The sequence below is a fragment of the Schistosoma haematobium genome, chromosome 5, assembly GCF_000699445.3.
Source record: "Schistosoma haematobium chromosome 5, whole genome shotgun sequence".
Taxonomy (NCBI): domain Eukaryota; kingdom Metazoa; phylum Platyhelminthes; class Trematoda; order Strigeidida; family Schistosomatidae; genus Schistosoma; species Schistosoma haematobium.
Window position 1 is genome coordinate 15,753,401 of NC_067200.1, and position 21,940 is coordinate 15,775,340.

Genomic DNA, 21,940 nt, shown 5'->3' on the forward strand with positions numbered 1-21,940 from the left:
CTCTTTCTCTCTCTCTCTCTCTCTCTCTCTCTCTCTATATATATATATATATATATATATATATATATATATATATATATATATATATATAACTTTACAATTAAATAGGTAATCAAATGATCCATTGGTAAATGCGTAACAGAAAACTTCATAGGAACAGATGAAACCCAAATCACTCACTTGATGTATAAACACTCCAAAACCATCCTCACCACCAATCATTGTGAATGGTAGATCAATGAGAGAATTTATTGTATTACAATTATTGTCCAAGTGTTGTCCATTTGATGACAAAAACTCAGTACCATCATCAACTCCGAACGATTTATTATCTGGATTTGGATGACATGAATTTTTTAACGGAATTATAAGTTCGACTTGACGTGGACGAGCTTTGGTGCTGCAGGCTAAACGAAATAGACGACGCTCACCAGCTGTAAGGATAATAAAAACGAAGGAAATTTTTTTCTGGAAATAAGTAGACATTCAACTGCAATATGAATACGACGGTATTCTACTTCGCGAAATTTTATCATTTTTCGCACGATTTTTCAGTCAATGTCTTTTTCGAAATCCTACAACCTTGTGAGAAAAGTTAGTGGCGCATATCAAAAACATACTGAGCATTAATACGCTTTCTATAAGATTGGTAAACAAAGTGCATAATATTGAATGCTGCTGTCCCAGATATCAAAAGTGGTCGTACTGTTTCAAACTCCACCTCTGTTAACCTGCGCATCCAAGAAGTAGTTTGGTAGCTTAAGGAATTGCACTCGTAACCTTCAATAAACTTACAAAAGATGAAGGAAGGACATCGAGTGTTCACGGAAGTCCTTTATGATAAATTATAATAGCACTAATCAAATTACCTCTCTCGTCTACTCGGCTGTGAGGAACCGCTAGATGTTCTACGGCCATTTCTCCAACATACGAATCTAATATACGGCTTCCGATCTCTATGAAAATGAGAATCTCTCACAACATAATGGCATTACGTAGCTTTTTCATAAGTTTAAATGGCGCTCTTCAACGCTTCAAGAGATTGGAACACTACGAGATAGAATGTGCTCAAAAATAGGTTGTCGGTTTCTGTGATAACGTGATGAACGACGGAGCTCGTACTTTGCATGTTACTACCGTCCATAATTGTAAGAAAATGTGCTCTGTCGTCAAGTCCTCATATTTTATATCGATTTTAAGAAATAAACAACCAACTATAACGAACTTAAAACTGGCTATTTTTGATTGGACGAAACAGAATGAAAATTATTGGGAGATGGGGACGAAAAACAATGTTCATTCGAAATTGTTATAAAAAAAAACTAACAAGTGAAACTGATGTTTTCTTATAAGCTAGTATTAACTACCCAAAAGTTATCTATGCAAATCTAAACCAACACGAAGTGATACATGATAGTATTTTACAAAAAACCTACATAACTTATTCGATGTGACAATGATTACTGTAATTCTGATTGCTAATTTCATATAATTATCTGTTATATTTGTGACCGCCGATTAAAGAGCAGTGACTTATCGATCGGATCAGTGAAGCGCAAACCCGTATGAGCAGCCTAGAATTCTGACTGGCCCTGCTTTCCGCCTAGCCCAGCCAGTCAAGCCCAGAACACAAGTCCCAGCCTTTGCGATATGAATCATTTATTTCAAACATACTCAGTTTATAAATCAACCAGACAGACCACATCGTACCACAAAATAGAAAAAATAACATTTGTACAATATTTGGCCAACAGGAAAATGACACGTGAAATAAATATTGACCAGTAGGGAAACGACACGTGAAATAAAAATTGACCAATAGGAAAATGACACCATTTCACGTTCAAGGATAGCATTAAGCTTAACAGGATAATTTTTAGGATATTTTTCTGAATATCCCAACATTATCATACTTCAATGTGATATTTTCTCTAACAAATATGAATCGTACAAAATTAAGCAAAAATATAAAACAGCTCAGGTTGACACAGTTCATATTAGCACAACAAGACGAAGTCAATAGGAAGGCAAATGTGAACAAATAAAAGTACTAAGTCTAACACTTGCAATGAAATAAAGAATGGACAAATCTGTATTACTGCAACGTATTTTTAACCACATTATTTAAAGTTCCTAAGCTCATACATTTCAACCTATAAGTCCGAAACATCCTATGTGAATGAGACCAATATTCAATAACATGAAATGATGCTGTCTTGATCACATACCTCTTCTCTCTCATAATCTCTATATCCAATCACTAAAGTTGAAACGAATTGATTTAGAATTTAATTGTTTAACAAAAGTGATTACATTGCTAAACAGCAATCAGATCTAATCTGTGTACATCAAGACGACTACTAGTTTATTTTTGTAATGATTTTATTCTGTTTTAAGTATTTCATGCACATTACGTATGGTAAAGATGTATATCAAAATAGTTCTGCATACAAGTAATGGATCATCATGCAAATTTACATGAATTACGTGAATTCTCTTCTCTAATATGAACATTAGTCGGGTATCTCAACGCACATTATGTAGATAATTAAAGGTGAAGAATTTATTTAATCATTAATGATTAATCAAAATAGTTTGATACTTCAATACTATAAAAAATGATGGGTAAATGTGTAGTGTCAGTCATTATTTTAAGCCCATAATATACCTTATTCTAGTTTATGGACAAACCAATCTACTCATTCTACTTGAGTCATATTTTGACCTTGTCAATTATTCGCTTATCAGTCTTGACTGTTTTTATATGACCGTATATGTGTGTACACTTCATATCCCATGTCTCATCACATGTCTGTAGTTCATCTTGTCTGCCTATAAATATTGCGTAACGCCTGGCTAAAAATGAGTTGGCTCACCAGCCATCTCCACTGCGCGCCATTTCGCTTTGTTCTATCGTATTCACTTTACATACAAAATATATGTATTCAAATGACATTCTCGTTAATTGACTTATCTAAATTCCGTTATTGACTAACGTGATTTAAGTCGATAGATGTATACGGGAATAGGTGATAACGAACATTCGTACGATCTAAATGTAGTCGGATCCACGGGCCACTAAAAATGTACTAAATACATAGTTTGGAAGTTTAACCTTTTTCTAATGTGAATGGTCTGATTCAAAGGTGATAGTTCATTGGTCCGAATCAAAACAACATAATATCCTGACCAGTAAATCACAAATCAACATTATCAGTCTGTATATCCCATAGTTGGAACTTCGCGACACCAACGTTAGTGTTAGGAAAAAGGACATATCACTTGAATTCACCCAGAAGTAATGTGACTCAAAGACCAGTACACAACCATGTACTTATTAAATGAGTGTAAATAAGAAACGAAAACCACAAAACCAACAGTTTGTTGAGATAGATTTATGAACAACGCACTAAAAGTTGTCCGTTGAAAGATCAAGGTTATGATGTTCTTTATATCCACTAGTTTGTAGTACGCCAGATGAATTGATAGATACACTCAACATCATACGAATTGAATCGATAGTCTAGTTAATTTGAACTAAGTAGGTGATAACTGGAGATGAGCTATGTTGTACGGCAGTAGATGTAAAGTTCATATAAACCTTAAGACCACTACCAACAACAACATCCATCCAATAGTTTACATAATCAAATACTCCCAACATTATACCCGACTCTGAGTAGTGTTCCTGATAGTCCCAGAACAAATTGAGGTCAAAGTTCAGAACACGATATTAAGATTTATCATCAGTATAACGATCTAAATGAATGGTTTGAAACGACTAGACATTTGACTAATCAAATAATTGTCAGAAACATTAACATGGAAAGATAACAAGAATGATAATTGATATAATTCATCTATCAACTAAAGGTTTGCGTAGTCGACCTTAATATTTGTGTGACAGCCGGTGATATCCTGTTGGTCATGAGGAAGTAGGTGGTGTGTTATGTCATATCAGAGTGGAAATCAAACCTGTGAAATCACTTGATGCTTAAAATCGCTAGGTTAAAGATACTACATACTAGTAATAAAACTATCCGGTAAGATTATCTGAACAATGTCCTATTGACTGAATATAAAACAAATGATCATCCACATAGACGTATACACTCGCTTACCCGTGCCGTCGGATGATAACATATTATCAAATTTTTCAATGCACTTCATCATATCATGATTATCCTCAAAATCATTAAAATGATTATGAACCCATAATAAAATTATACGATTAACACGTGTACGTAACTTTGGATTATGCAAATGCCATGATAATAAACGATCAACTATTGGTCGGGGTGAATCTAAAAATGTACGATATGTAAGTAGAAAATCTTCTGGATACGATATATCCCCATTGGACAGATCAGCAATCAAATGTTCAATTAGTTTCTCCGGTGTGCCCTAAAATGATTTGAACAAAAAAAGCAATGAAATATTGGTTCGAAAACAATATCAGAAGAGATTGAATAATTGATGTTTGTATGAATGCGAATTTACAATTAAAATAGTTTACTAATGACAGTGCATATTTTGTGAAAGATAGTGACTTAACTAAAGTTAAAAAATACTGATTTACAACCATCATGACTCATTACAAGTTGGATGTATTCAAGTATTTACATTAAACAAGTAATTTCGTGGGGAGTATACGTGATTATTTAACGAGAGCTCCTTCATAACTGAAAGGATATTATGAACATATCCTTTAAAAAATGTGATAAACATTTTTACGACATTCTGAAAAAGTAATAACGTACTAACATATCGCTTCAAGAATAGCATAAACAATGTCTGATAAGTATACTCTTTGTACACAGGAAATCATCAGCAAGTACATGGTTTCAAACTGACACCAGCGTCGTCATCAACAGTGAACAGTTAAGACGAATGTTTGTTAGACCTACTCACGTTAACATGTAACAATAATCTTTAAAGTGAGTTGACGGTTGATAACTAAAAATGTTTATCACCCCAACACTACAATAAATTTAAATGTGGGATGCTTGGATCAGTTTGGTACAAAATTGTGGTTGATCAAACACATCATGAAAAAAACAGACACTAACTCAGTAAGTTTTCCATAGTGATACAGTGAAGATGGAGAATTTTTGGGATGACTGGTTTTGGTTAACAGTGTTCTTTTCATGCAAACTGATTACTAAACATCAATACAACTGGTTCAACACAAGCTCCGACGTAATATAAACGATCATATCATATCCCAGACATACATACTTCTATAGATACACATGGTAATTGAACAATACAACTAAAGGATAAGGAATTATTTCCCTAACTGAATAAGAAAAGTTTTATCATTACTTACATCTACGAAACAGATTTCGAAGTCTTATAACAAAAACTTTAGAAGTAATATGACATAACAATCTACAGAATTTCTGATTTCATGTAGGTTAGTAAATACAGAAAGCTGAAGTCTGCCACCAACAGAATGATAACATGTAAAGATTTATAGACAACTGGGAAGTGTTGCAGAACTGTTTTATTCACATTTTCTACTACGGAGTAGCGTGAACTCATGGCCTGATAAAGAGTTGATTTTATGACATTTATGTCTCCCAGCTAACATAATACATATGGACGGTTGAGTAAAGAATCAATCCATTATTTCAGAGTTAAATTTCGTGTAGCTATCCACATCCATGTATGGTTATGGATGCAGACTTTTAAGGAGTTAAACTAAGGTAAAAGAGCTGCCCAATACCCTAATCGTTTTCAGATCATTGTTCACTAGTTAATTAATTTAAAATGTAACCATAGATTCTAGTTAAAAGTAACGTTAACGATTTTTCTGAATTCATTGACCTTTTTAAACAAAAATCTTCAAAACAAACCTTTGTGACCAGTCGACATTTTTTCAACAACACAGAACTATTGTCATTGGATGATTTATTTGAATCGATGTTAAGAGTTGTGTCTAAATTTATTGATTCATAGACAAGGACAACACGTCCACCTTCACCCATCTCTGGTATTTCAGCTTCTCCTTCACGACTCATAATATTTACATAATCGGTTTGTGGTACACATAAAAAGTGACAGTCTTCAGTGACTGTACGCATTACACCATGATGAATACAATCTGTTTTACCAAGACGAACACCGAATGCATCACCACGAGTTAATTCCCGAATTGTATCGTCTGGTCCAATAACCTGAGGAAAACAATTTTCAAAACAGGAGACAATGAATAGTTAACAAGAGAATGGGCAACGTTAAACACAGACAAGAAAATACATTGTGATTTTAACTTTTATTGGTAAACACAATGTGAAACGACCCAAATAAACAAATTGTTAATACTGAAAGAAATTATATAGATAGATAGATAAATGGTCAGTATCGGTAGTGTTTTTCCAAAAATTGGCGAATTCACTCATTTTTGTGTAACTCAGTAAAAAAAGTACAGGAGTCGTGTACTCAGGTTTGAACCACACCTCCATTTTGTGAGAACTAATGGTGTCCGGCTGCCTAAACTGCAGTAGGTGTGGAGATCTTTGAACTGGTAATAATAAGCTATAAATAATGAAAACACAACAATTAAATGTAATTGTTTGTTATTACAAAGCAATCATGATTACTCAGGATACGCAGTTTTGGGCAAAGGGTCGACAATTTCTGATGATAATTTTTTGGTTGATATTTTTTTGTTTCATGTGTTAAGCCTAGAAATATTGTGGTAACTATCGTATCGAACGGTATATACAAAAACCATGTACGTGTGTGCTCGCACAACATAATACAAAAGAATATGAGAAATTATTAACTAACCTCGACAGTCCCATTCAGCACAACAGACCAAGTGTCCAATACTTCATTATCATGCAATACGATTTGACCAGCTTCACGAACAATGGCTAGCACCATGACTGAGCATAGGGAACGACATGTAGCCTTAGTTAGACTAGAGAAAGCCTAAAATGTATATACACGAAAAATAACGAAACAACAAACAATTTCACTGAAAAAGATGTACATTTACAAAGATAGAACCAATGGGAACGCAATGTGGAGGCAACTAATATGTATGTAACGAGAGATTATGAATAATAGCTGACATAAATATTGAGAAAATCTGTGGCCCTTCCCCTATGAACTATAGACTAACACTCTGTATATAAATTCTGATAATGGAAAGATAATATACCATGAAAATCCCTATTAATTTATTTAATAACCCAGTTGCTAGTTAGGAGCATAGACTGTTGACCAGAAATGCCTAACTAACTCTGTCTTGAGCTCCCCTTTTCGGTGCTCCCAGGTGTAACTCACTCTCTTGATATCTGACTCCGATTTTTGGCACCATGTGTTCTCTAATCTGCCTCTTATAATTTATCTTTGAGGATTTCAAGTAACGAATTATTTTGTGATGTAGTTTGATGGTTTTCGCATAATGTACTATCCACTTGCAGCGTCTTTTTTATTTTTTCCTCAGTAGGCATCTGGTCTCTTATCAATGGATGTGGAGTATTTTACGTAAACACATGTTTATAAATACCTTTACCTTCTTGGCGATGGTAGTTTTCTAAGTTTCAGCTCCAAAGAATAAGACTGTTTTAACGGCGGTGTTGGAAATTCTGACAGTGATTTTGGGTGACAGTTTTTTTGGAATGTCAGTTATTCTTAAACTGTAGAAATGTTGCCCATGTTTTACCAAATAGTTCCCTTGACATCTGCATACGATTCTCCTTGTTTATCAATAACATAACCCAGATATGAAAAGGCTTCCACCACATTTAAAACTTTATTATCAAGTATGATTTGGTTGGTACTTGCTGTTTTAATTCAGGATTCTGTTTTGCGCCTTTTGAATGTTTAGACCGATTGCTGAGAAGGCCGCTATCTTTGTCTGCAATTGTTGCAGAAGGATCAAGTCATATTCAAAGTTCAAATCGTACAGCTCCATCCAATGTTTTTACTGTATTCTATGCTTCTGAGGTGTGTAGGTCCTAATAGTTCAATCAACAACCAAAAGAAAGACGAAAAAGGAGAGCGAGCTACCAATAATCTTTGGAGCTGAAAAATATTCCACGTTTCTCTGCATAAAATGTCGGATGTTTCCTCATAGTCAAGAAATTTGATGTGTGGTAATGAGTTCTATAAAATTGATTGTTCGACAAAAATCCGCAGTTATAATTTGGTCGGTAAGTGGTCGATCCATACGAAAGTCAGAATGTTGATCTCGAAGTTGGATGTCTGCTGAACCATTCATTCAGTTCAGCAACACTGCTGAAAACTTCATCTGGTACTGACAGTAGTGTTGATGCCTCTGTAGTTCTCATGTCTATTAAGACCTCTCTTCGATATCTTGATGATTATTTCACATTCCAGTCTGTTGGTACTTGTACTTCATCTGACATCTTTCTGGAAAGAAGGTGGAACATCTTTGCAGTGACCTCTGTATCTGACCTTAATAATTCATATGGAATGCTGTCTTGTCTTAGTGCATCGCCACCCTATTTTTCTCATGACCTTGTTGATTTCTTCGATTGTTGATGTGGCATAACCAATAAGGAGGTTTGTGTACTGGTCCGAAGTGCGGTCAGTTCGGTGGGGTGGGCCTATTTAAGCGTTATTCAAAATGTTCTACGCATCCGTCCCGCTGCTCATGAGTCTCAGTGATTGGTTTTTCCTTTGTTCCTGACTGGTCGCTCTGGTTTACTAAAGTTCCCTACAAACTCCTTGGTCGCATCATAATGATTTCTACTTCTCTTGTAGCATTTACTGGGTCTTAGGTGTGCACTCTCGAGGATTTTCATGCTAACACAAGAAAGCTATCCATTGCTTTTTAATTTCCAATCACTGTTTCACTTAGCTCAAGTTATGATTTGAAAAAATAGATTATGGAGAGCTGTAATTTATAAATTATATTAAATTGAATATCGTGAATATAACTAGTTTTTTTTTAAAGTTTAACATAGAAAGTTTCTTGAGAATTCCCAATGACAATTACGTCTAGGAGGCCAACATTTTCCAAACCAAAACTGAAGCTGAGATAGTGATAACAACATACGCGGGTTTGGGGACTTAAAAATAAATAGAAGTTTTTTTCGACATGATTCAACTACGAAAACCAAGACCGAGTGGACTATATGTATCAATAAAAGAAACAGACTAATTACTAAATACTTCTTAAAGTTGGTTGATGTTCCAACTTGTAATGAACTTAAGGCAGAAGGAACACGCTTACCTTTCATGTATGATCTTTCTAAACTCCACAAATCAAATGCCTCCATACGACCGGTAATGTTAATGACAAATTCACCAGAGCATAGGCCATAAACTGTGCCGTAACCAGTGCACAGGGGTCGACACTAAACCTACTTGTTGTATGAGCATATCATTTATGATAACTTATTTTATGTACTGATTTGATTACTGTATATTCATTCAGTGATTGAAGCCGTTGAGATAGGGCATGGGGTGGTTGCATCTATGCCTATAAGTATTCTATGGAGTGTATGGGACTCTGCCTATGAGTTATATAGGTCTACGTAGCGCGGAAACTTGAATGCCTGTAAGTACTGGTGGGGTGAGTGGACTGCGAATTCTATGGTTGTATGTAAAGCATATTAGCAACCACGTCCATCTATGCCTGTATTTGTGTCACTAGGATGTTGATATCACTGATATGTACATTTGAATATACGACAAATTTAGAAAATTCCAGTCTCAGCTAGTGAACTCATCAGTAACCTATCAGCGCTTTAGGCTTCCATAAAAGCTTTCGGAATTGGTGGGAAACTGCAGTGTAGGTCAAAATGTGCCCGTCTGCACTACATATGTGGGCAAAGTGGATCCACCATACTAGTGGTACCATAATCCCTAAATACACATAAAGACTGCGAAGTGAACCAAAATGAATGCGTTTACTTTTATTTCTGCAGAGCCCAGTAGAAACCTATTTGGAAGGCTCTTCTCTTTTCCCGAACGACCACTAAGCTTCTCTTGTTGTGTTGGGTGGGAATAACTAACTAAACAACCATGGAAGCAAGTACGCAGGAAAGATTGAAAAAAGGATATATGAGAGGTGTTCCGAATATACTCACCATAAATAATGTCTGAAATCAAAGTATTCACAGCTGCGATCAATAAACACTTAATGGATAGTAGATACAGAGTGAATATCTCATAAGCATTTTAAATAATTAACAGGCAACATACACTCAGTCAAATACAACGTAGGACCAGGCACATATGTGCATCGGTCCAAGTTGCCACACCTCATTAGCACAGCAAGACAAACACCGGATTCATAGCAGTGGTTAGGTCAAAGGTGGTAATATATAAGAGAAAGATTGCATATAGAGATATAGTACAAGAAGAAAGAATTGGTTCGTAGAAAGAAAGATATGAAGCGATCTTAATCTCTTAGTTTAAGGGAAGACAGAGAGTGTATACACCGACGCCATTGTGATCGATTCTGAGCCATGTCACCAAAATTCTCCAACCATTTGGTTACGATAGTCACGCGGACCCCAACCAAGTAGTCTGTATCTACCAACATGGCTAAGACTAGAAGTTCGTGAAATCAAGCATTGATGCCACGCTTTGGTTTGGTCGCCCCTAACTTTCTTCCAACCATTCCGAACACTGGTTAGCATTGCGCGTCTTGGTAATCGGTGTTCAGGCATACGTAACATGTGGCTCAACCATCTCAGTCGGTGAAGATTCATAACCTCATCAACTGATTTACCATCATTTCCTAATACCCTGCGTCTAACCTCACTATTACTTACGTGATGATCCCAGCAGATGTGGGCAATATTTCTAAGGCATCTGTGCTCAAATACTAGTAGCTTACGAGTATCTTCAACTCTTAGTGGCCATGTTTCGCTGCCGTAAAGTAAAACAGAACGAAATACCGCGCAGTATACTCGTCCTTTTATTGATAGACGGATATCTCGCCTTCGCCACAGGTGACGTAAGTTGGCAAAAGCCAAACGAGCTTTTCGAATCTGTTTGGCATTGTTGCTCAGTGCTACCAAAAGACTGAATTTTATTAGCGTCTTCACCAAACATGACAACATCATCTGCGTATTCTAAGTCCATAAGTGGACCTCGAGATAGGAGATCAATGCTTTTACATAGAGATGATAACAAGTGTTTAACCAACAACGACCATATACGATATGGATAGACGACATACATTAGTAAACAAAATATGAATTGAATTATTCAATGTGATTCATTAAGTGGGACCATATATCACTAGAAAGTGATACCCTCCTGTGGGTTGATACAGAATAGTGGATTATTTTCTGACACACATATATATATATATATATATATATATATATATATATATATATATATATATCCCGACCGTTGTTGCTACGTTGACGTGGTGGTCGGGCTTGCTTATCGTGATGAAGCAACCGAGCTATACTGGCTGGAACAACCGTTCCTCAAAGTCCTACCATGTCAGACAGCTCGGTTGAAGAGCGGTAAGACTAAAACCAGCAAACCCTAGGTCCGAAGGCAAAGTCGTACTGCTGATTGTACAGAGGTGTGATCGCAGTAAGGTGTTTCCTTCAGACAACCAGCATGACAGCGATGCTGCCTTCCCACAAGGAGGGGTGGGGTTAGAAAAGGTCGACCCTAAAAATGCACACCTCGCCTTATCCCACGGATATACGTCTCCGGCGGTAAGGTCTCAATAAGTACGGAGCTAACACAAAAATTACCTATAACAAGGTCGTGTGTGACCGACATCAAGCAGTTGTCCCTTGGGCACTGCGGTCACGCTCTCAGTTCACTAAGACCACCTTTAATCCAACTTCCTTTTCAGGTACCTCCAGAACAACCCTTCCTCGGTGTGGGCAACCGGGAAGTGATAACCGCCCTCATACCTCTAACAGCACCCAAGACCACTGTATTCATAATCAACCTCCGTCTTCAATTCCTATTATTCCTCCTACATCGACTTTCAACTCTAAACTTCCTCTTTCGGCTTCCTCCTCAAGTGTCACCATAGCCAACGATTCTAGTGTTCAAAACTCTGTCCCAGGTCTACTGAAACCTCGCTCCAAACTACACATTGGAACCTTCAACGTACGCACCCTATGTCAAATCGGTCAGCAGGCTTCCTTGGCTAAAACCCTAGACTCTCTTTCCATTGATGTATGCTGTGTCTCCGAAACACGCATACAGGATTCCAGTGTGGTCATTCACTTGACCTCAACTCGAGAAAACCGAGAGTGGACGAGATACATCCTCCATGTATCTGCCGACCTGATTTCTAGTCCTCGTGAACTGAAAGGTGTAGGCATAGCACTAGGTACGAAGGCAGAACAAGCACTATTAGAGTGGATCCCCGTCAACAGTCGTCTATGTACTGTTCGGCTAAACGGCTCCGTAAGAACTCAGAAGGATACAGACACACTTCGTTGCCTTTTCGTCGTTCCTGCCTACGCTCCCACTGACTGCAGCTCGAATAAAGTGAAAGATGAATTTTACAGAAAGCTTTCTGAACTTCTTCAGAAAGCTAAACGCTCAGACATAGTACTCGTAGGGGGTGACTTTAATACCCAAGTAGGTAGCTTAAACCAAGCAGAAAGACATTTTGGTGGATATTTTAGTATTCCGGCTCAGTGAACAGAAAATGGTGATCGTCTGCTGCAACTGTGCTCAGATGATCGTTTATTTTTGGCAAACACAAATTTTAAGCATAAGGAGAGACATCGTCTAACATGGAGACCCCATGCACCAAACCAACGATGGACTCAAATAGACCACATTGCCATCAGTCATCGTTGGAGAGGGTCGGTAGAAGATTGTCGCTCATTCTGGAGTACCTGCTTGGACTCCGACCATGCCCTAATACGGGCACGCATCTGCTTGCGCCTCACTGGACGCAAAAAGCCACATTAAAAAGACCCATTAGAACTGAGTTGAGTAACGAGAAAACCAAAAGTAGGTTCCAGGAACAACTGAGGTCACAATTAGGTAGTTGTGAAGACGAGGCTGACCCAGATGTTGCTTGGAAGGGCATACAATCAGCTGTGGAAACAGCAGTGACATCTATTAGTGACTTAAACCACAGAGTTACAAGGAACCAGTGGATTTCTTCAAGGTCTGTCACACTGATGGATTCTCGCAAACTCGTCCCATCAGGTTCTGAACATGATGAAGAGCGTAAACAAATCAGATCTAGGTTAAGAAAAGTCTAAGGAACGACCGTGAGCAGTGGTGGGTAACGAAAGCAAAAGAGATGGAAAAGGCGGCGACTATAGGGAACACAAGACAGCTTTACAGACTAATAAAAGAAACTGGAATTAATAAGTCAAGTGTAAGTGAGATTATTTCGGAAAAAGATGATACTCTCATCTGCTCCCAGTCCAGACGTTTAGAACGATGGGCGGAACATTTTAGAGAACAGTTCAGCTGGCCTTCAGCTACTCTACAACTACCCTCCATTCCCAGACAAAGTGAATGGAACATTGAAGTAGGTCCCCCAACCCTTGCTGAAGTTCAAAAGGCTATAGTTAATCTGTCTCCGGCGGTAAGGCCCTTTGAAGAACGGAGCTAACACGTCAAAAACCTCCCACGAAGAGGCCGTGCGCGACCGGCCTCAAGCAGTTGTCCCTTGGGCACTGCGGTCAGCTCTTAGGTCACTGAGACCGCCTCTAATCCAACTTCCTTTTCAGGTACCTCCAGAACAACCCTTCCTCGGTGTGGGCAACCGGGAAGTGATAACCGCCCTCATACCTCTAACAGCACCCAAGACCACTGTATTCATAATCAACCTCCGTCTTCAATTCCTATTATTCCTCCTACATCGACTTTCAACTCTAAACTTCCTCTTTCGGCTTCCTCCTCAAGTGTCACCATAGCCAACGATTCTAGTGTTCAAAACTCTGTCCCAGGTCTACTGAAACCTCGCTCCAAACTACACATTGGAACCTTCAACGTACGCACCCTATGTCAAATCGGTCAGCAGGCTTCCTTGGCTAAAACCCTAGACTCTCTTTCCATTGATGTATGCTGTGTCTCCGAAACACGCATACAGGATTCCAGTGTGGTCATTCACTTGACCTCAACTCGAGAAAACCGAGAGTGGACGAGATACATCCTCCATGTATCTGCCGACCTGATTTCTAGTCCTCGTGAACTGAAAGGTGTAGGCATAGCACTAGGTACGAAGGCAGAACAAGCACTATTAGAGTGGATCCCCGTCAACAGTCGTCTATGTACTGTTCGGCTAAACGGCTCCGTAAGAACTCAGAAGGATACAGACACACTTCGTTGCCTTTTCGTCGTTCCTGCCTACGCTCCCACTGACTGCAGCTCGAATAAAGTGAAAGATGAATTTTACAGAAAGCTTTCTGAACTTCTTCAGAAAGCTAAACGCTCAGACATAGTACTCGTAGGGGGTGACTTTAATACCCAAGTAGGTAGCTTAAACCAAGCAGAAAGACATTTTGGTGGATATTTTAGTATTCCGGCTCAGTGAACAGAAAATGGTGATCGTCTGCTGCAACTGTGCTCAGATGATCGTTTATTTTTGGCAAACACAAATTTTAAGCATAAGGAGAGACATCGTCTAACATGGAGACCCCATGCACCAAACCAACGATGGACTCAAATAGACCACATTGCCATCAGTCATCGTTGGAGAGGGTCGGTAGAAGATTGTCGCTCATTCTGGAGTACCTGCTTGGACTCCGACCATGCCCTAATACGGGCACGCATCTGCTTGCGCCTCACTGGACGCAAAAAGCCACATTAAAAAGACCCATTAGAACTGAGTTGAGTAACGAGAAAACCAAAAGTAGGTTCCAGGAACAACTGAGGTCACACTTAGGTAGTTGTGAAGACGAGGCTGACCCAGATGTTGCTTGGAAGGGCATACAATCAGCTGTGGAAACAGCAGTGACATCTATTAGTGACTTAAACCACAGAGTTACAAGGAACCAGTGGATTTCTTCAAGGTCTGTCACACTGATGGATTCTCGCAAACTCGTCCCATCAGGTTCTGAACATGATGAAGAGCGTAAACAAATCAGATCTAGGTTAAGAAAAAGTCTAAGGAACGACCGTGAGCAGTGGTGGGTAACGAAAGCAAAAGAGATGGAAAAGGCGGCGACTATAGGGAACACAAGACAGCTTTACAGACTAATAAAAGAAACTGGAATTAATAAGTCAAGTGTAAGTGAGATTATTTCGGAAAAAGATGATACTCTCATCTGCTCCCAGTCCAGACGTTTAGAACGATGGGCGGAACATTTTAGAGAACAGTTCAGCTGGCCTTCAGCTACTCTACAACTACCCTCCATTCCCAGACAAAGTGAATGGAACATTGAAGTAGGTCCCCCAACCCTTGCTGAAGTTCAAAAGGCTATAGTTAATCTGTCTCCGGCGGTAAGGCCCTTTGAAGAACGGAGCTAACACGTCAAAAACCTCCCACGAAGAGGCCGTGCGCGACCGGCCTCAAGCAGTTGTCCCTTGGGCACTGCGGTCAGCTCTTAGGTCACTGAGACCGCCTCTAATCCAACTTCCTTTTCAGGTACCTCCAGAACAACCCTTCCTCGGTGTGGGCAACCGGGAAGTGATAACCGCCCTCATACCTCTAACAGCACCCAAGACCACTGTATTCATAATCAACCTCCGTCTTCAATTCCTATTATTCCTCCTACATCGACTTTCAACTCTAAACTTCCTCTTTCGGCTTCCTCCTCAAGTGTCACCATAGCCAACGATTCTAGTGTTCAAAACTCTGTCCCAGGTCTACTGAAACCTCGCTCCAAACTACACATTGGAACCTTCAACGTACGCACCCTATGTCAAATCGGTCAGCAGGCTTCCTTGGCTAAAACCCTAGACTCTCTTTCCATTGATGTATGCTGTGTCTCCGAAACACGCATACAGGATTCCAGTGTGGTCATTCACTTGACCTCAACTCGAGAAAACCGAGAGTGGACGAGATACATCCTCCATGTATCTGCCGACCTGATTTCTAGTCCTCGTGAACTGAAAGGTGTAGGCATAGCACTAGGTACGAAGGCAGAACAAGCACTATTAGAGTGGATCCCCGTCAACAGTCGTCTATGTACTGTTCGGCTAAACGGCTCCGTAAGAACTCAGAAGGATACAGACACACTTCGTTGCCTTTTCGTCGTTCCTGCCTACGCTCCCACTGACTGCAGCTCGAATAAAGTGAAAGATGAATTTTACAGAAAGCTTTCTGAACTTCTTCAGAAAGCTAAACGCTCAGACATAGTACTCGTAGGGGTGACTTTAATACCCAAGTAGGTAGCTTAAACCAAGCAGAAAGACATTTTGGTGGATATTTTAGTATTCCGGCTCAGTGAACAGAAAATGGTGATCGTCTGCTGCAACTGTGCTCAGATGATCGTTTATTTTTGGCAAACACAAATTTTAAGCATAAGGAGAGACATCGTCTAACATGGAGACCCCATGCACCAAACCAACGATGGACTCAAATAGACCACATTGCCATCAGTCATCGTTGGAGAGGGTCGGTAGAAGATTGTCGCTCATTCTGGAGTACCTGCTTGGACTCCGACCATGCCCTAATACGGGCACGCATCTGCTTGCGCCTCACTGGACGCAAAAAAGCCACATTAAAAAGACCCATTAGAACTGAGTTGAGTAACGAGAAAACCAAAAGTAGGTTCCAGGAACAACTGAGGTCACACTTAGGTAGTTGTGAAGACGAGGCTGACCCAGATGTTGCTTGGAAGGGCATACAATCAGCTGTGGAAACAGCAGTGACATCTATTAGTGACTTAAACCACAGAGTTACAAGGAACCAGTGGATTTCTTCAAGGTCTGTCACACTGATGGATTCTCGCAAACTCGTCCCATCAGGTTCTGAACATGATGAAGAGCGTAAACAAATCAGATCTAGGTTAAGAAAAAGTCTAAGGAACGACCGTGAGCAGTGGTGGGTAACGAAAGCAAAAGAGATGGAAAAGGCGGCGACTATAGGGAACACAAGACAGCTTTACAGACTAATAAAAGAAACTGGAATTAATAAGTCAAGTGTAAGTGAGATTATTTCGGAAAAAGATGATACTCTCATCTGCTCCCAGTCCAGACGTTTAGAACGATGGGCGGAACATTTTAGAGAACAGTTCAGCTGGCCTTCAGCTACTCTACAACTACCCTCCATTCCCAGACAAAGTGAATGGAACATTGAAGTAGGTCCCCCAACCCTTGCTGAAGTTCAAAAGGCTATAGTTAATCTGTCTCCGGCGGTAAGGCCCTTTGAAGAACGGAGCTAACACGTCAAAAACCTCCCACGAAGAGGCCGTGCGCGACCGGCCTCAAGCAGTTGTCCCTTGGGCACTGCGGTCAGCTCTTAGGTCACTGAGACCGCCTCTAATCCAACTTCCTTTTCAGGTACCTCCAGAACAACCCTTCCTCGGTGTGGGCAACCGGGAAGTGATAACCGCCCTCATACCTCTAACAGCACCCAAGACCACTGTATTCATAATCAACCTCCGTCTTCAATTCCTATTATTCCTCCTACATCGACTTTCAACTCTAAACTTCCTCTTTCGGCTTCCTCCTCAAGTGTCACCATAGCCAACGATTCTAGTGTTCAAAACTCTGTCCCAGGTCTACTGAAACCTCGCTCCAAACTACACATTGGAACCTTCAACGTACGCACCCTATGTCAAATCGGTCAGCAGGCTTCCTTGGCTAAAACCCTAGACTCTCTTTCCATTGATGTATGCTGTGTCTCCGAAACACGCATACAGGATTCCAGTGTGGTCATTCACTTGACCTCAACTCGAGAAAACCGAGAGTGGACGAGATACATCCTCCATGTATCTGCCGACCTGATTTCTAGTCCTCGTGAACTGAAAGGTGTAGGCATAGCACTAGGTACGAAGGCAGAACAAGCACTATTAGAGTGGATCCCCGTCAACAGTCGTCTATGTACTGTTCGGCTAAACGGCTCCGTAAGAACTCAGAAGGATACAGACACACTTCGTTGCCTTTTCGTCGTTCCTGCCTACGCTCCCACTGACTGCAGCTCGAATAAAGTGAAAGATGAATTTACAGAAAGCTTTCTGAACTTCTTCAGAAAGCTAAACGCTCAGACATAGTACTCGTAGGGGTGACTTTAATACCCAAGTAGGTAGCTTAAACCAAGCAGAAAGACATTTTGGTGGATATTTTAGTATTCCGGCTCAGTGAACAGAAAATGGTGATCGTCTGCTGCAACTGTGCTCAGATGATCGTTTATTTTTGGCAAACACAAATTTTAAGCATAAGGAGAGACATCGTCTAACATGGAGACCCCATGCACCAAACCAACGATGGACTCAAATAGACCACATTGCCATCAGTCATCGTTGGAGAGGGTCGGTAGAAGATTGTCGCTCATTCTGGAGTACCTGCTTGGACTCCGACCATGCCCTAATACGGGCACGCATCTGCTTGCGCCTCACTGGACGCAAAAAAGCCACATTAAAAAGACCCGTTAGAACTGAGTTGAGTAACGAGAAAACCAAAAGTAGGTTCCAGGAACAACTGAGGTCACACTTAGGTAGTTGTGAAGACGAGGCTGACCCAGATGTTGCTTGGAAGGGCATACAATCAGCTGTGGAAACAGCAGTGACATCTGTTAGCGACTTAAATCACAGAGCTATAAAGAACCAGTGGATTTCTTCAAAGTCTATTACACTGATGGATTCTCGCAAACTCGTCCCATCAGGTTCCGAACATGATTTCGGAAAAAGACGACACCCTCATCTGCTCTCAGTCAAGAAGTTTAGAACGATGGGCGGAACATTTCAGAGAACAGTTCGACTGGCCTTCAGCTAGTCTACAACTACCCTCCATTCCCAGACAAAGTGAATGGAACATTGAAGTAGGTCCCCCAACTCTTGCTGAAGTTCAAAAGGCTATAGTTAATCTGAAACGAGGAAGGGCAGCTGGTCCAGATGGATTGGCTCCAGAGGTCTTTAAGGATTGGGGTACCATTTTAGTGATTAGGTTGACTAATATTTTAGCTAAGATCTGGGAGTTAGACGTTATCCCATCTGACTGGTCGCAATCACTTATCGTCCCAATATATAAGAAAGGGTCAAAATCATCCTGTGACAACCACAGAGGGATTAGTTTAACTAATATAATATCTAAAATACTAGCCTCGATAATTATCAGACGCCTAACTAAGACACGTGAACTGCAAACACGAGAGAACCGAGCTGGCTTCAGCCTCGTCGTGGCTGCATCGACCACATATTCACCATTCGTCAGGTTCTAGAACACAGGCATACTTATTGGCGTCCGACAATGGTGGTCTTTCTTGACTTAAAAGCAGCATTTGACTCTGTAGACCGCGAGATTCTGTGGTAGTGTCTGTCATTGAAAGGCGTACCACAGAAGTACATAAACCTTATAAAGGCTCTTTACTCGAACACTACTAGTCGAGTCAGGGCTTATGGCGAACTGTCATCAAGTGGTGTCCGTCAAGGCTGTCCACTTTCTCCATTTTTGTTTAACTTCATCATAGATCTACTGCTGGAAATAACTTTCTCGTTGACTGAGTTCTCGGGTATTGATCTCCATCCAGGTGGTCCACTTATCGACTTAGAATACGCAGATGATATAGTCCTGTTTGGTGAAGACGCTGATAAAATGCAGTCTTCTGGTAGCACTGAGCAACAACGCCAGAATGTTTGGAATGCGCTTCTCTCCCTCTAAATGCAAGTTGTTGCTTCAGGACTGGTCTGGGTCAACACCTGAACTAAGGATAGGGAGTGAAGTAGTCGAACGCGTTGACAACTTCACTTATCTTGGAAGTCTGATCAGCCCTAATGGGTTGGTGTCTGACGAAATCTCAGCACGGATTCGAAAAGCTCGTTTGGCTTTTGCCAACTTACGTCACCTGTGGCGAAGGCGAGATATCCGTCTATCAATAAAAGGACGAGTATACTGCGCGGTATTTCGTTCTGTTTTACTTTACGGCAGCGAAACATGGCCACTAAGAGTTGAAGATACTCGTAAGCTACTAGTATTTGAGCACAGATGCCTTAGAAATATTGCCCACATCTGCTGGGATCATCACGTAAGTAATAGTGAGGTTAGACGCAGGGTATTAGGAAATGATGGTAAATCAGTTGATGAGGTTATGAATCTTCACCGACTGAGATGGTTGAGCCACATGTTACGTATGCCTGAACACCGATTACCAAGACGCGCAATGCTAACCAGTGTTCGGAATGGTTGGAAGAAAGTTAGGGGCGACCAAACCAAAGCGTGGCATCAATGCTTGATTTCACGAACTTCTAGTCTTAGCCATGTTGGTAGATACAGACTACTTGGTTGGGGTCCGCGTGACTATCGTAACCAAATGGTTGGAGAATTTTGGTGACATGGCTCAGAATCGATCACAATGGCGTCGGTGTATACACTCTCTGTCTTCCCTTAAACTAAGAGATTAAGATCGCTTCATATATATATATATATATATATATATATATATATATATATATATATATATATATATATATTTTGTAGGTAGATGCAATCGGTGAAACAGTATTTACAACAATTGGCTCACAACCCTTAGGTCGCGAGCCGAAATGCCGAAACATTTGCTTCTGTATGGGTAGCTGCGTAGTATTGCAAGATCACTCAAGGAAAACCGCGGCTCGAATTACAGTACATGGACCTATAATGCGTTAAAAGTTCTATTATTTAATTCTTTTGAATAACAATTCGATATCAATACTTTAACTGTCTAACCAAAGGTACCTGATAATAATAATGATAACTAAAATGAACATTTTTGAGTAGTAATAAACAATAACATATATTATGAGATCCCAGTGAGTAGAAATTCGAATTTTTGACGCTCTGTGAAATTCAAATTCACTGGGATATCATATATATACAAATATTTTACCACTAAAATTTTACCCAATGATCAATTTGTTTAATATCATCATGTCGAACATTGGAATTTATACCTATTTCTTTGGATAGATTCATATTTCTCTGATTCATTTATGATTTTATCAGTTATAGCGTGACTCTTGACCTATATCATCAGTGATAAACTGTCTTAATCGTAATTATGTTGACTCCATAAGTCACATAGTATTTTAAGATAACAGTTCTGAAGACATTCACTGGAAACTACATGATTATGAAATTGTTACTTTGACGATTTTGTTGTTTATTTTATAGATATTTTGTAGATAAATATTGCTTCATGGCGGGACTGAGTCAACATCTAAACTAATGATAGGCCATAAAATAGTTGAGCGCCTTGACCGCTTCACTTATGTTGGAAGTTTCATCAGACTTGTTCTATTGACGTGTGACGAAATATCAGTATGGAATCAGAAGGCTCGGTTAACTTTTGCTAATTTATATTACCTATAGTGTATGGAAGATAATCATCTGTCAACCAATGCGTCAGTAGGGTGCGCACAAGTCTGATCTTTTACCAGTTATGACTGCGAAACGAAACCTTAAAAAGTAAATGACAATCGAAGTTTTCTAGTATTTGATGGCAGATCTCTTCAAAACACTGCTCAACTTTGGTAGGACCACCGAGTGAGCAATATTGAAATTAGAGGCAAGGTTGAGGGTAAGAGCCCGCTTGATAGGACTGTACCTTTATTCACTAGCGTTACTTAAACATGTTATTCATGTCCAACTACCGCCTATCTAACGCACAATGTTGGGTGGCGTAAAAGTGGACTGGAAGAAGGCTAGTGGTGGTCAAACTAAGATTTGGTATTAATTCGTAAATTTATTGACTACTGAACTGACTCATCTTCGTAGGTGTAGACTACCTGGTTGAGGTCAGAACGACTAACAAGTCCAATGATTGGAGACAGTGGGTGACAGCTCATAATCGGTCACAAATGCATTCCTTGTCTACCATTAGATACTGGGTTTTGAAAATATTTGGTGCTTTTCA

General features: G+C 39.8%; 2 protein-coding genes across 2 annotated transcripts in view; one reads left to right on the top strand and one right to left on the bottom strand.

Moving 5' to 3' along the window:
- RAPGEF2_2 (Rap guanine nucleotide exchange factor 2) overlaps nucleotides 1-21,940 on the bottom strand; it is a 126,431-nt gene that overhangs the window by 87,190 nt on the left and 17,301 nt on the right. The window contains exons 8-11 of the mRNA XM_051217570.1: nucleotides 6,796-6,939; nucleotides 5,859-6,179; nucleotides 4,122-4,404; nucleotides 181-434 (exon numbers count right to left, since the gene is read on the bottom strand). Of these exons, the coding sequence (XP_051064986.1) occupies nucleotides 181-434; nucleotides 4,122-4,404; nucleotides 5,859-6,179; nucleotides 6,796-6,939 (1,002 nt within the window). The remainder of the gene's footprint in view (nucleotides 1-180; nucleotides 435-4,121; nucleotides 4,405-5,858; nucleotides 6,180-6,795; nucleotides 6,940-21,940) is intronic.
- On the top strand, nucleotides 11,290-18,046 carry ABCA3_15 (ATP-binding cassette sub- A member 3). Its single transcript, XM_051217573.1, has 2 exons — nucleotides 11,290-12,562; nucleotides 16,279-18,046. The coding sequence occupies exon 2, from the start codon at nucleotides 16,830-16,832 to the stop codon at nucleotides 17,271-17,273; it is 444 nt and encodes a 147-aa protein (XP_051064989.1). The 5' UTR covers nucleotides 11,290-12,562; nucleotides 16,279-16,829; the 3' UTR covers nucleotides 17,274-18,046.